Raw genomic sequence first — 13,507 nt, 5'->3', positions numbered from 1 at the left:
TGTGAAGGGCAAGTAGATCTGGGCCCACCCAATTTTGTAGAACCAAAGCAAGAAGCCAGCAAGTAATAAATAACAGCCTTTAAATACGCTTTGACGGTTACCCACAATCTGTTGTCCTATAAATCTTTACCCACTGCCACTCCATTCATTACACAGGGTTGAAGTTATGCTTACATTACACCGGATGGCAGTTTCCAGGTCCTTGCACCAGTGTGATGGTCCCCAGGTACACTCATTTTCACCAAGCAGGTGTACATCCTCTCTTCTTACACAGATATCCAGTTCCTGTCAGTAAATACATAGAGAATACTGGTGGAGGTGTATTCCTGAATGAACATGTGTTTATACAGCTCAGAGATCAACCGCAAAGGGTACAGTTTGCAAAAATTGTTCCAAAAGCTGTGGGGTTTTTTTTAAACAAGATATTGGCCCGGAATTTGCAGTCCCGATGACGGTGAACTGGCAGCGTTTGCCCTCATTCCACCTTTGAAACTGACTGCAACTTTGGCATTTGGCGCAGGCACATTTGGAAATCTTGGGGTTGTGGTCTGCCAGTCACTGCTCCGACCCAGGCTGTGCTGTGCCCCCTCACCCAGCAGGCAGTCACTCAAATCAGAGAAATGGACAGAAACTTCGGCTCTTCCGCAGCAATATTGCTGTTAAATGCCCCACTAAAAGTTAGACCCAAAGGGATTGGGTGTAACTGGGGTTTTAACAGCGTATTGACTGCTGAACAAAGGTTATGGGCCTGAAAACCTCTTGTGCAGTGTCAAACTTACCCATTTTAATCTTAAATTTTAATAAAGAAACTTAAAAACAAAATGTTTTTAAAAGTTTGTTCGTCTTCACTTCAGGGTTCCCTTTCTCCCCCAGGAGAGCCCCAATCTTTGTTTTGCTCTAATTTTTTTTTCAGGTTTGCTGTCTGAGAATTCTGCGTTTTGACTGGCTGCTTAGACAGCTTGTTGACATCACAGCAGCTCGGATTAGGGGGATCCCCACCTGTACTCTTGATTTGAATTACAAGTCAGAAAACCCGAACCTCAACACAGATGGCGAGATCTCTGTGCGAAACTTACTGCATTAGTTGCCTTCCGATACCCTGCGCTCTGTGTAGGAGCTTGAACAGTGTCAGCAGGTTAGTTGACTGTTGGATCAGCTGAACCTGATGTCACCACTCATCCTCACATGTTCTATCAGATTTGTCACAAAGAATGTGAGCAAGCAGTATTTCGACAACAAATTTTGTACAAGGAAATATCTAAACATGAATTACCAGATCTCCCTCGCAATGGAAAGCGATAGCCTTTAGACACTTACCGCACAAACATCTTTTTCCACCTGGGACTTCTGGAGGAGAGTGCCGAGCTTGGGTTTATAGGAGTGGACAAAATCTTCACACTACACAAACCAGATTGAACAAAAGAAAAATCAGCAATCCCATTCTAGTAGAATTAACGATGTCTAAATGGTTTACAGAACAGATACAAAACAGAAAGCACCAAACAGGGATAAGGGAAGCGCTGGGGAGATTTTGATAGAGCGGTAGAGCTGGGACGAATGAGTGAAGGGTGCAAACAGGCGATATGGCTGTGGACATGAAAAGATCGATGAAGACCTTCCAGTCAGTTCATTGGGGCACAGGGATCCAGTGGAGCTTGGCAAGAGGGAGGTTAGAATATGGGACATTGTGCTATCCTCCACCCAACACCTCAGAAACCTTTGAAGGGTTAATCCAGTATAGCAGGGCCTGCAGTGCATGAGTGGGAGGCGCAGGTACAAAGTTCAGCAGCTTGAGATTCTAAACCACAGTTGAGGAAGTGTGAAGCAAGTTCCTGAATGTTTTACTGTTTTTGGCAGAATGACTTTGAACATACTTTCACTGCCTTTTTCCCCCCCACTTTTTCAGTTGCAACAAGAAAGTGGATGCACCATGTGAGAGCCCTTTCTATACCTGCGGTTACTCGACGCTCTGCTAGGATTTGCATTGGTTTGTGTGCACTTTGCTGTCCCTGTCAGTTTTTGTTTCACTCCCCCATTTTCTGTTCTCACTATGCACAAAACGGAGCACTGCTCCGCCATGAAGTGCTCTTGCTGAGCATAAGTCACACAGTGGGCAGAGTTGTATTTCAATAACAAACGCCAAGAGACATTCGTCTGACTTTTTGCTGCATTGTCACTCACTTTAGTGTATTGGTAGCAGGTGGTCAGCTTTTATTCACTATGTATTGTGTTTGTACATGGATGGACAAGCAGACTGACAGAAAAGCCAGGTAGAACTGGAGAGGCAATAAAGCGGTGAATGAATTACCAGGGAATTATTGGTACCATTACACGATAGGGAAAGACAACAAAAGATTTCAGTGTGCCAAGCCGCTTTCAGTGCGATGCTCCCAATTCATTCCCATCATCAGTGATTGACCCCCTACTCACCAGTACGTCAGGCCAAAATGCCCTCTCCATGTACAACTCAAGTATGGAAGGACACAATCTACAATCGTGCTGCTAGGTGTTTCACATTTCAAATAGACACTTATCAATTTCACACACCCACTTGTATTAGTGAAATCCTGGTGCCAGCACTTCATCTGATCGCATTGCTGACAAAGTCTATGGTGTCCTTTTTTAAATCCCTCTTACAAGAACTCACCACAAAATGGGAGACCCCAGACAACGAGTTGCAGGCTTCCCCCAGCTGTACATCCACTTCTGTGCCATTCCTCTGAGCTGATCGGAGGTGACGCACAATGTCCTCACATGTACCACAGGATATTCCAGGCAGCAGTTTGTATAACGGCACTGCATTGTTGGGGTGTGGGAGAAATTCAGATTAAACAGTGCGAGGATTTTAACAGCAAGCTTTTGCTGTATTAATGTATTACCCCAACATGAGGAAGAAAACACATGAAAAACCAGTTGGCAATGATTCTACTGTGCTGCTCTACACTTGGGGGAAATACATGGACTATCAAAGCAAGATAAAGTGAAATTGATGTGATCATCCTCCATTGGAAATGTTGGCCAATTCTGAACCTGGCCTTGAAACTAATTTGAAAGTTTTTCTGCCCAAGTCCACTCATTGAGAAAAGGTCCTGTGCATTTTCTCTCATATATGCTACGCACAGTATCACAGGGAGACAATGCATTCTACAACCAGTGGTGCTGGCTTAAAACTTTAGGAACAGGAAGACCATTCAGCCCAACATGCCCATCCCTTTGATACATCAACCCCACCATCCCTCCTCACTATATCGCAATCAATTCTCTCCGAAATACCCAATTGCCTCTTGAGCCCATTTATAATGCCTACTTGAATGGCCTTCTCTTGTAACTTATTCCACAACTTTTACCCACTGGTGAAACAGGTCAGCCTCACCAGAGCATAGCTAGGTGTTGTTCATGTACAGACACAGTACTCCAGTACAAAGGCTGATGGAATAGCCCCATTGGACAGCTCCATAATTTGTACCAGTAGGAAGTAAAACTTCAACTGGTGCTTGTGTTTTATCTCAGCCATGAACTGCTGTGCCCAGGTCGTGTCAAGGAGAAGCAACTCAGGAGAAAGGGAGAGAGAAATTTTGGGCTGCCCTCATGCAGTTGCTACAGGTCTATTGAGGGCAGCATTGAGATATTAAGAGCAGATCTGACCCACAGGAGAAGCTTATCCTCAAATTTAAAAATGGACTTGACAGAGCTTTGTCTGTTGGATGTCTGTACAGGAGCAGACATAAACATATGATCGTGTGTGGACCGTTTAGATTATGGAATAAGTCACCAGGAAAGATTGTTGAAGAGACAATCTAAATGGGGTCAAGAGACAATTAGATACATTTCTGGAAGGTGAAGGGATTTAAGGATATGGTCACAAGGTGAAGTTGGAATGGGCAAATTAAACCCAACCTACAAAGAATCTTAACTTGGCCAAGGATGGAACTCTTTCTAAAAAGCCATGGTTTTTGCTGATCTTTGCCTAATTGTAGCTGCCCCTACTGCTGCCAGGCTGAGTATCTTGGGTTAAGGAGGGTTGGCAATCAGTAACTAGTGGTGTTCCGCAGGGGTCAGTGCTGGGACCCCAACTCTTTACAATCTATATTAACAATTTGGAGGAAGGGACCGAGTGCAACATATCCAAGTTTGCCGACGATACAAAGATGGGAGGGAAAGCAGTGAGTGAGGAGGACATAAAAAACCTGCAAAAGGACATAGACAGGCTAAGTGAGTGGGCAGAAATTTGGCAGATGGTATATAATGTTGGAAAGTGTGAGGTTATGCACTTTGGCAGAAAAAAATCAAAGAGCAAGTTATTATCTAAATGGAGAGAAACTGCAAAGTGCTACAGTACAAAGGGATCTGGGGGGTCCTGGTGCATGAAACACAGAAGGTTAGTATGCAGGTACAGCAGGTAATCAGGAAGGCCAATGGAATCTTGGCTTTTATTGCAAGGGGAATGGAGTATAAAAGCAGGGAAGTCTTGCTTCAGTTATACAGGGTACTGGGGAGGCCACACCTGGAATACTGCGTACAGTTTTGGTTTCCATATTTAAGAAAAGATATACTTGCTCTCGAGGCAGTTCAGAGAAGGTTCACTCGGTTGATTCCGGAGATGAGGGGGTTGACTTATGAGGAAAGGTTGAGTAGGTTGGGCCTCTACTCATTGGAATTCAGAAGAATGAGAGGCGATCTTATCGAAACATAAGATTGTGAGGGGGCTTGATCGGGTGGATGCGGTGAGGATGTTTCCACTGATGGGCGAGACTAGAACTAGGGCATAATCTTAGAATAAGGGGCTGCCCTTTCAAAACTGAGATGAGGAGAAACTTCTTCACTCAGAGGGTAGTAAATCTATGGAATTTGCTACCTCAGAGCTGTGGAAGCTGCGACATTAAATAAATTTAAAACGGAGATGGACAGTTTCCTAGCTGATAAGGGAATTAGGGGTTACGGGGAGCGGGCAGGGAAGTGGACGTGAGTCTAGGTTCGGATCAGCCATGATCCTATTGAATGGCGGAGCAGGCCCAAGGGGCCTTATGGCCTACTCCTGCTTATGTTCTATGTTGTATGTTCTTAATATCAGTCAGGTTTTGTCCACCCGATCACCATCCGGTGGCCACCCCCTGCGCTCCCCCCCCCCACCACGCACACGAAGAATGTCCATTTGGGTGGGGTACCGGAGCTCATCCAGTGCCTGTAGAAGCTGTACCCCAGCAAGAGTCAGTCCTTCTGGGGGTGGGGAATTGGAAGGAAACATGGCTTTTGATGTGCTTTTAACCATGGTCAACTTTGTCCACTTTAAAAATGGTGCACTTTAAATGAATGGCTCCTGTTCTGGGTTATAGATCACTGGTGGCTCGGATACATACCAGAGTTCCCAGCTTCCGAGAAGCAGAGGTGAAGAGCGATGCACACAGCATGGGGTCCGAGCTCCTTGAAAAGCATGTCAATGGCAGTTTTACCGTACGTTTCCACAAAGTTCTGGCACATCGCAGAGTATTGGCTGGGCAGGTGAGAACAGATCTGATCCAGCACTTGGATGATGGCTTGCTGTAGAAGAATGGTGACAAGTTAAAACATTCAAATAAAGTAAAGCAAACAACATAGAAACTTTAGCACAATCTCACTTCTGGGTTTCAGGTTCTGTTTGTTCGAATGGAAATCCATCACTTTGAAACTTGTTAGTTTTATTATTTTTAAATAGTATGGGGTTGCCCGCTGGCTTAGCTGGTCAAGGCAATGAGAAGTTGATCCACGTAAAATCAGGAATTCTTGGGAGTACCATCCGCAGTCTGTGCTGGGTTAACTGACCTCAGCACCCAAGGTAGCAGGGCCGCTACAATTCATCCTAATGACCCTGGGCTAGGCAGAGGAAGATCACTGAGGTTTCCGCTCCTGGATCAGGCTCAGCTGTGAGCCCCCACCTCTACTGACGCTCTGCCTAATCTCACATGTGCAGGGCTGCTCGGGCATTATAACAGATAGCAGTCAGTGCTGATCCAACGAGGAGGCAAGTGTCCTCCGAGGGGAGAAAATTGGTGGAAATGCACAGATCTTTCAGCATCTGAGAGAGAGAACCCCAGGTTAATGTTTTATAGAGACATTAACCGGTTTTCTCTTTTCAGATACAGTGCTGACTGACCTGTTGTGTATGTTCAGTTTTGTGGATTTCCAGAATTTGTGCTGTTTTTAGATCGCTTCTCTTTGGAAACATTAACCCACCTCAGTTTTCTCTTCTGGCAGGAGCTCTTCCAGCTTCTTCACTATAAGCAGACAGAATTCGCACTGCGGAAGACCATCGGCAAGTGGCTCCTGTTAAACACAGAAAACGTAATTGCGACTCCTGTACATTTTAAACCTCTGTACTCAAAATGTGAAGATTGTTAGTGCTGGAAATGGAATATTTTGTGTTTTAGGCATCCAGTGTCTGCACTAAGCACTCCCAAGTCAGGGGCAGTATAAGTTAGATGGAGAGTAAAGCTCCTTTTATTGTGTCCCACAAGTGCATCTCAAGTCCAACCTCAGAAGACCACCTCTACCGATACCACTGTTGCATTTTTACATTTCTCCTGCAACAGCTATCTTGCGGCCAGTGAGGGAGATTGCTAATTTAGTGCCAAATGCAAGGCAGTGGGTGTTGTGCAGACAGGCCCACGTGGGACTAGATTGGCACCTTGGGATAAATGGCTGCTGACTGGAAGGGCCCATCAGTCCGGACTGGATTCAAACCCTGATCCCAGAGGTGTCAAATGAACAGGGATTAATCACCTGGGCATTTCAGAAGTGAAGGGTTTATTCCACCCTGTAATTCAGGGATGGGTTTGGGCTCCTCTTTCCTGATGCAGTGAGAACTGGTACATGGTCAGGGCTGCATGTTTAAGGCAACAAGCCTGTCATTTTCAAGGATATCGAGTCTCAGGAGTTCCCTAACAGACCAGCCTTTTACAGACAATTCCAATAAAGTGTTCAAAATTCTTTAGGTTACTTCTGGACAATAAGCAAACTATCAATCATGTGTTATACCGTTGCAGTTATACACAGCCCAGCTCCTCAATCATCCAACTTGTAAAAGCAGTGCATGGCTCAGTTGGAAGGTTTGATCCTTATTGGTGCCGAGTTAGTGACCTGTACTATAAAGTGAATTTGTCTGGATGCCAGGTGAGGACAAGATTGGGTTCAGTCGTGATGCTCCGTGTAGTTGAATAGTGTTGAGGCTCCCACAGAATGGCCATTTATTTGGGCACGATACTGGGGGGGGGGGGGGGGGGGGGAGAAAATTGGCAATTCTCTTCTAAAAAGTGCTTAAAAGATTTATATGCAGCCCGCGTTTGTCATTCTTGGCTTCTTCACAATGGCCAATTATCCCAAAGTCAAATCCAAAAAAAAGTCTCCCCATATTCCCCCCCCCCCCACCACACCAATCAAAGCTGGAAGTTCCAGTCCACAGTCTCTGGATTGACCTTACCTGGCGATGTACCTGGCCCGCAGTGTAAAGTCGGGAGGGAATGGCCACACGAGGTTCAACCTCAGGGATGGCATTGGAGAGAACCTCCGGGGCTTGGAATAGCTGCAGAGACTTGCACAGGCCCAGAGCAGCACACACCACATCTGGATCCTGGTGGAAAGCAAAGAACACGAGATTTGGTCACGAGTGTCAGATGGAACCAAACAGAGGCAAAAATCACATTGCACTAAAGTTTCTGCCATTCCCTTTGGAACTGGGCCAGACATTTCTCATCTATTGAGAAAGTCTGTGGTGCTTTACGTTGATTGCCTAAGAGGGGTCAGAAAGGAATTTTGCAGATTTTTTCTCCCTAATTAGCCTGGGTTTTTTAATCTCGTTTTGGCCTGTCCCAGGTGATTACATGGCTTTCAGGTGGAGTGGGGAGTGTATATTTTGGTGATGCACAAGGCATTACAATTGTGGGACAGGCTGGATGGACCAGAGAGTCTTCTCCTGTTTGTAAGTTTAAAAGGTGGATTGTACAGAACAGAGAATACAAGGTGTCTCACATTGCAGCAGTCAGGGCTGTGCTCTCAAAGTCTTTCATTTTGGACAGGAGGCAGGTTACCGACCGGCTGTGGTTGGGATCATGATCTCCTTTCTAATTTTTGACAACAAAAATGTCACGAGAAGCTCAAGAACCTTACTGTTAGATCACAAGAGGCAGAAGTGGAAAAACACACTCCTTAAAAAAAAAAAAAAAAAAAAATTTGTTTCAGATTCACATTAGACATTTCTAGTCAAATTCAAAAGCTGGAAAGCCCTGTCGAAAGCCAGCCAGACAGTCAGCAAGCCTGGCTGTGAGCACAGAATCAAAGTAGGAAATGGGATGATACCTTTGAAGTGGTTTGATGTTAAAGTTAGAAGCAGACACCATCATTTGGATTTAGCATGTAACTCTGTAAAGGGAGAATGGAGTGTTTGCAAGGAATGTTGGCTCGGACATTGGGTGAATATTGCCGAGGAATCTTTTGCATCTAACTGAATGACTAATATAGGCAGATGCGATTTTGGCTTAACATCTCATCTGAAAGACAACATCTGTGACAGTGCCGCACTCCCTCAGTGCCGCACTAAAGTAGCAGCCTAGATTATATGCTCAAATCTTGGGGAGTAGGGTTTGACCCTATGACCTATCTGCCTCGAGGTTGGAGTGAGCTACTTGAAGGGTGGCCAACACCAGTGGGACTGTGCTGCAACACGAGCCAGCGTCTTCAGGAGAATCAGAGGCGATCAATGGACCCCACTCAGTCTGGACTGGAGCACTCAGAGCTGTACAGCAAGATTGAATTGTAAACATGAGGTTTTATAAAAATTTCTATCACAGTTCCAAAAAAAAACTGCAAGGTCTTTCAGTTTCAGTAACTGTTGTGATTCTCAGAGGATGTGTGCAAGCAAGAGGTAACAGGATCCGAAGAATCCCTTTGAAAAAAAGAGAGAGAGAGAGCGCGCGCGTTGGCTACCCACCAGTTTCGAGATTTGGACCAAGTACAGTATGTTCCCCCCTGCAACTTACTGCCAGGACAAAGGCACAGCTCAGCTTCAAGTTCCCATTTCATGTTTAGTGGCAACAGCAGAACCTGAAGTGAAAGGACTGGCCCTGCCATTGACAAGTCATAGACATCGAGTTATACAGCACAGAAAGAGGCCCTTCGGCCCATCGTGTCCGCGCCGGCCATCAAGCCCTGTCTAATCTAATCCCATTTTCCAGCATTTGGTCCGTAGCCTTGTATGCTATGGCATTTCAAGTGCTCATCTAAATGCCTCTTGAATGTTGTGAGGGTTCCTGCCTCTACCACCCTTTCAGGCAGTGAGTTCCAGATTCCAACCACCCTCTGGGTGAAAAAGTTTTTCCTCAAATCCCCTCTAAACCTCCTGCCCCTTACCTTGAAACTATGCCCCCTTGTTATTGACCCCTCTACTAAGGGGAAAAGTTCCTTTCTATCCACCCTATCTATGCCCCTCATAATTTTGTACACCTCAAATCAGGTCCCCCCTCAGCCTTCTCTGCTCCAAGGAAAACAACCCCAGCCTGTCCAGTCTTTCTTCAAAACCGGAATGAATGGGTTCCAGGCTGGAATTGCATCGTGCTGATCAGTAAAGCTCGTACAGCATTATCTGCACTGAAGTATTTACCAGCTCGTTCTCGAGGAATTGAATTATTAAGGGCAGGTAAGAATCAATGTAGTTGTTACACTGGTCTGCAAACTCTTTAACTAGGATCAGGTCACAGCCTTTGTGTAAAGCATCTTTCACAGCATCCTGCAAAAAGGAAAGAAACTGGGTGATCAGCTGGCAGAGAACATACAATATGTAACACAGGGCAAAAATGTAAAACGGTGCTCAACATAATAGTCATTTTTTGCCCAGATCAATCTACATGTGTAGATCTCCCTCTCTATACAGATTGTTAGATAGAAACATAGAAGATAGGAGCAGGAGTAGGCCATTCGGCCCCTCGAGCCTGCTCCGCCATTCAATGAGATCATGGCTGATCATCCAAATTCAGTACCCTGTCCCTGCCTTCTCCCCATATCCCTTTAGCCTCAAGAAATATATCCAATTCTTTCTTGAATATATTTAATGAATTGGCCTCAACTACCTTCTGTGGCAGAAAATTCCACAGGTTCACCACTCTCTGGGTGAAGAAATTCCTCCTCCTCTCTGTCCTAAATGGCTTACCCCTTATCCTTAGACTGTGACCCCTGGTTCTGGACTCCCCGCCATCGGGAACATCCTTCCTGCATCTAGTCTGTCTAGTCCTGTTAGAATTTTATAAGTTTCAATGAGATCCCCTCATTCTTCTAAACTCCAGCGAGTATAGCAGCTTAGTTGTATTGCTGGAGCTTAACCAGCTAAAACCAGGTAGCTTATTAGTGCACAGCCCTGGTCAGCTCCCAGAGTTTATCCAGCCAGGACTACCCTCACTGACAGGTCTACGCCAGGTCCCCTTCGTGAGCCAGACTGACTGGTCAGTCAGTAGCAGTGCCCTGTGGATCTGCCCTGCTTCAGTTAGCCAATTACTGGATCTACCCCAAGGACTGACTTGCTCTTGATATTTAATCGCCAGGCATGCCATCTTGAAGCCACTTCAACTTCAATGAGACCTCATCATCTCTTCCTCCCCCAAGGAGGATGGGCAGAAATTAACACACAACACACCGAGGTCCATTATTCCAGAAAAAAAATTAAATTACATTGGGTGGCAGGTCAGGCAGATGAACGATGCCCATGAGCTAGTTCTGGGGATGTGAATGGGGAAATTTTCAGTCTCCCGATAGCATGGCAAATCCTGAACTCGCAGTGCGGAGTACTGTGGCGGGGAGATGCTGTTCTGGCATTGTGTGAAGGGATTCTTTTCCCATCTCGTCACTAACAAGTAAAATCTTGGAATGCTAAGCCTCTGCACTTTTACACCCACGTGCCACACGCACTGCTTCAGGAGCGGAGACAGGAAGGGCTGCAGCAGGCAGTGATGAGGCTTCCTTTGACCATCAGATGTTCAAGGACAGTACTCAGGACGGAAATCCCATTCCGCATGGAAAGTGAGCAGCGAGACAGTCGCTACCCTTGTTGAGCAGCATTCGCTCAGATTGCTACAATCTACTGTGGCCACTTAACAATTTGATGCCAACGCCTAGAGTCGACGGAATACTTTAAACGACAGTGTTTGGTGAATGATTTATCCGGTCTTCGCTCCTGCTATTATCATGCAGTCTGCACTCAGCCACATCCTGACCTAAGGGAGCTGCTTTGGTGCAATATCAGTGACCAGTACCTGCACGGATTTGTCCTTCACCATGTCCGCGATCTGCCCCAGAAACTTTTTACACACATCACAGATGTCATTTGCCTGAAAAAAGAGAAAAGATTTGTTGGCGTCACAGCTTGTGATGAATATCCCCTGGTCTGCAATACGACCTTTACAAAAGACCTCAGTGGGACATCAAATTATCAAAGACATTTAAATGATTCCCCACTTCCTCCTAGATTTCTTCCATCTCCTCTCCTCGCTAGGCTATGAGCACTGGGTACCTTGCTCAAGTGGGCTTCTTTATATGAGCGAAGACAGTGAGTGTGGGCAGGCTATTTGACTGTTGTGGCATCACAATCCTGCTTTCTCTCCCAACACACAAACACGAGGAGGAACTTGCTTCTGTGTAGTGCCAGAACATGTTGGTGCTTTACAACCATTGGGTTACTTGTTGAAGTGCAGTCACTGTTATATGGGATACCATGGCAGCCAAACGTGCACAGCTAGTGAATGAATGACCAGATTTCAGTAGGGGGGACTGGATGGTGACAGGAATCCTGGCTGATTTTTCCCCCAACACATGGATGCGGAGGTCAGTAGTGATAACCCATCTGCTGTTCCAGTGGAGGTCAGCTAGCACACAGGCCAGAACAAAATCTGGGACTTGGAGGCAAGGCTCAGCTACACTACAGATTGCCCTAGCAGGGAGTCAGCACCTTCAGGAGGAGGAGGGGATGAAACTGGGAAAAACACATGACAATTTAGCAAGAATTCAGTGTGGGCGGGAGGGAGGTCAGTGCGGGAGGGAGTCGGAGAGTGCGGGTGGGAGCGGTCAGGAGGGAGAGAGAGAGTGGTCAGTGTGGGCGGGAGGGAGTCGGAGAGAGCGGTCAGGAGGTCAGTGTGGGTGGGAGGGAGTCGGAGAATGCGGTCAGTGTGGGTGAGAGGTCAGTGCGGGCGGGAGTCAGAGAGTGCGGGTGGGAGCGGTCAGGAGGGAGAGAGAGAGTGGTCAGTGTGGGCGGGAGGGAGTCGGAGAGAGCGGTCAGGAGGTCAGTGTGGGTGGGAGGGAGTCGGAGAGTGCGGTCAGTGTGGGTGAGAGGTCAGTGCGGGCAGGAGTCAGAGAGTGCAGGTGGGAGCGGTCAGGAGGGAGTCAGAGAGAGTGGTCAGTGTGGGTGGGAGGTCAGTGTAGGCGGGAGGGAGGTCAGTGCGGTCAGGAGGTCAGTGTGGGTGGGAGGAAGTCGGAGAGAGTGGTCAGGAGGTCAGTGTGGGTGGGAGGGAGTCGGAGAGAGCAGTCAGTGCAGGCTGGAGGTCAGTGCAGGCTGGAGGGAGTCGGAGAGAGCGGTCAGTGCAGGCTGGAGGTCAGTGCAGGCTGGAGGGAGTCGGAGAGAGCGGTCAGTGTGGGAGGGAGGTCAGTGCAGGCTGGAGGTCAGTGCAGGCTGGAGAGAGTCGGAGAGAGCGGTCAGTGTGGGAGGGAGGTCAGTGCAGGCTGGAGAGAGTCGGAGAGAGCGGTCAGTGTGGGAGGGAGGTCAGTGCGGGAGGGAGGTCAGTGCGGGAGGGAGGTCAGTGCGGGAGGGAGTCGGAGAGAGCAGTCAGTGCAGGCGGGAGGTCAGTGCAGGCGGGAGGTCAGTGCAGGCTGGAGAGAGTCGGAGAGAGCGGTCAGTGCGGGAGGGAGGTCAGTGCGGGAGGGAGGTCAGTGCGGGAGGGAGGTCAGTGCGGGAGGGAGGTCAGTGCGGGAGGGAGTCGGAGAGAGCGATCAGGAGGGAGGTCAGTGCGGGAGGGAGTCGGAGAGAGCGATCAGGAGGGAGGTCAGTGTGGGGTTTTGCTGTGAGGATTCTAGTCTTTAACCAGAAAGGAGAAGTGAAAACCTAGAAAGGGACGTTTCACTGCACTGAACCAGCTTGCACACTATATTCTGATGCAGGTTTCGGTACTTCATCACATCTGTTCTTCTGGTAAAAAGAAACAGGAAGCATAACCACAGTAAAAATGTTAGTTACTGAAATAGTAAAATCTGTAAAAAGTGGAGAAATGTATTCATTTTACAGCCACTTCCTTTGTTTTAACAGAATTTCTTTTACTTTTAGCTCTGGGACTTTGTTCTTTGATAAGTGTTTTAACTTTTTGATCAGAAAAGTTCCCCCCACTCCTTCCCCACCTTCTCGAAGGTGCAGACCTTTGTTGGAGAACCATTGCACAGGTCCCAGGAGCTCTCCAGTAACTCACCAAGTGGCCATTCGTCCTGCAGGAGCTTGGACAGAGAGTTT

At 47.2% G+C, this 13,507-nt stretch overlaps 2 protein-coding genes across 2 annotated transcripts in view; one reads left to right on the top strand and one right to left on the bottom strand.

Annotated features, from left to right (window-relative positions):
- Positions 1-5,454, top strand: part of usp39 (ubiquitin specific peptidase 39) — a 73,029-nt gene extending 67,575 nt beyond the window's left edge. The window contains exon 14 of the mRNA XM_085971371.1: positions 5,334-5,454. The gene's annotated coding sequence lies outside the window, so the exon portion shown is untranslated. The remainder of the gene's footprint in view (positions 1-5,333) is intronic.
- The window catches only part of LOC147098169 (prosaposin-like), a 37,116-nt gene that overhangs the window by 1,643 nt on the left and 21,966 nt on the right, over positions 1-13,507 (bottom strand). The window contains exons 3-10 of the mRNA XM_085971373.1: positions 11,271-11,345; positions 9,629-9,754; positions 7,454-7,603; positions 6,211-6,300; positions 5,358-5,538; positions 2,648-2,796; positions 1,318-1,398; positions 175-285 (exon numbers count right to left, since the gene is read on the bottom strand). Of these exons, the coding sequence (XP_085827499.1) occupies positions 175-285; positions 1,318-1,398; positions 2,648-2,796; positions 5,358-5,538; positions 6,211-6,300; positions 7,454-7,603; positions 9,629-9,754; positions 11,271-11,345 (963 nt within the window). The remainder of the gene's footprint in view (positions 1-174; positions 286-1,317; positions 1,399-2,647; positions 2,797-5,357; positions 5,539-6,210; positions 6,301-7,453; positions 7,604-9,628; positions 9,755-11,270; positions 11,346-13,507) is intronic.

Source organism: Somniosus microcephalus, chromosome 30, assembly GCF_052327205.1.
Source record: "Somniosus microcephalus isolate GS21.2 chromosome 30, FLI_Smic_1.0, whole genome shotgun sequence".
Lineage (NCBI taxonomy): Eukaryota > Metazoa > Chordata > Chondrichthyes > Squaliformes > Somniosidae > Somniosus > Somniosus microcephalus.
This window is presented reverse-complemented; position numbering and strand designations above follow the sequence as displayed.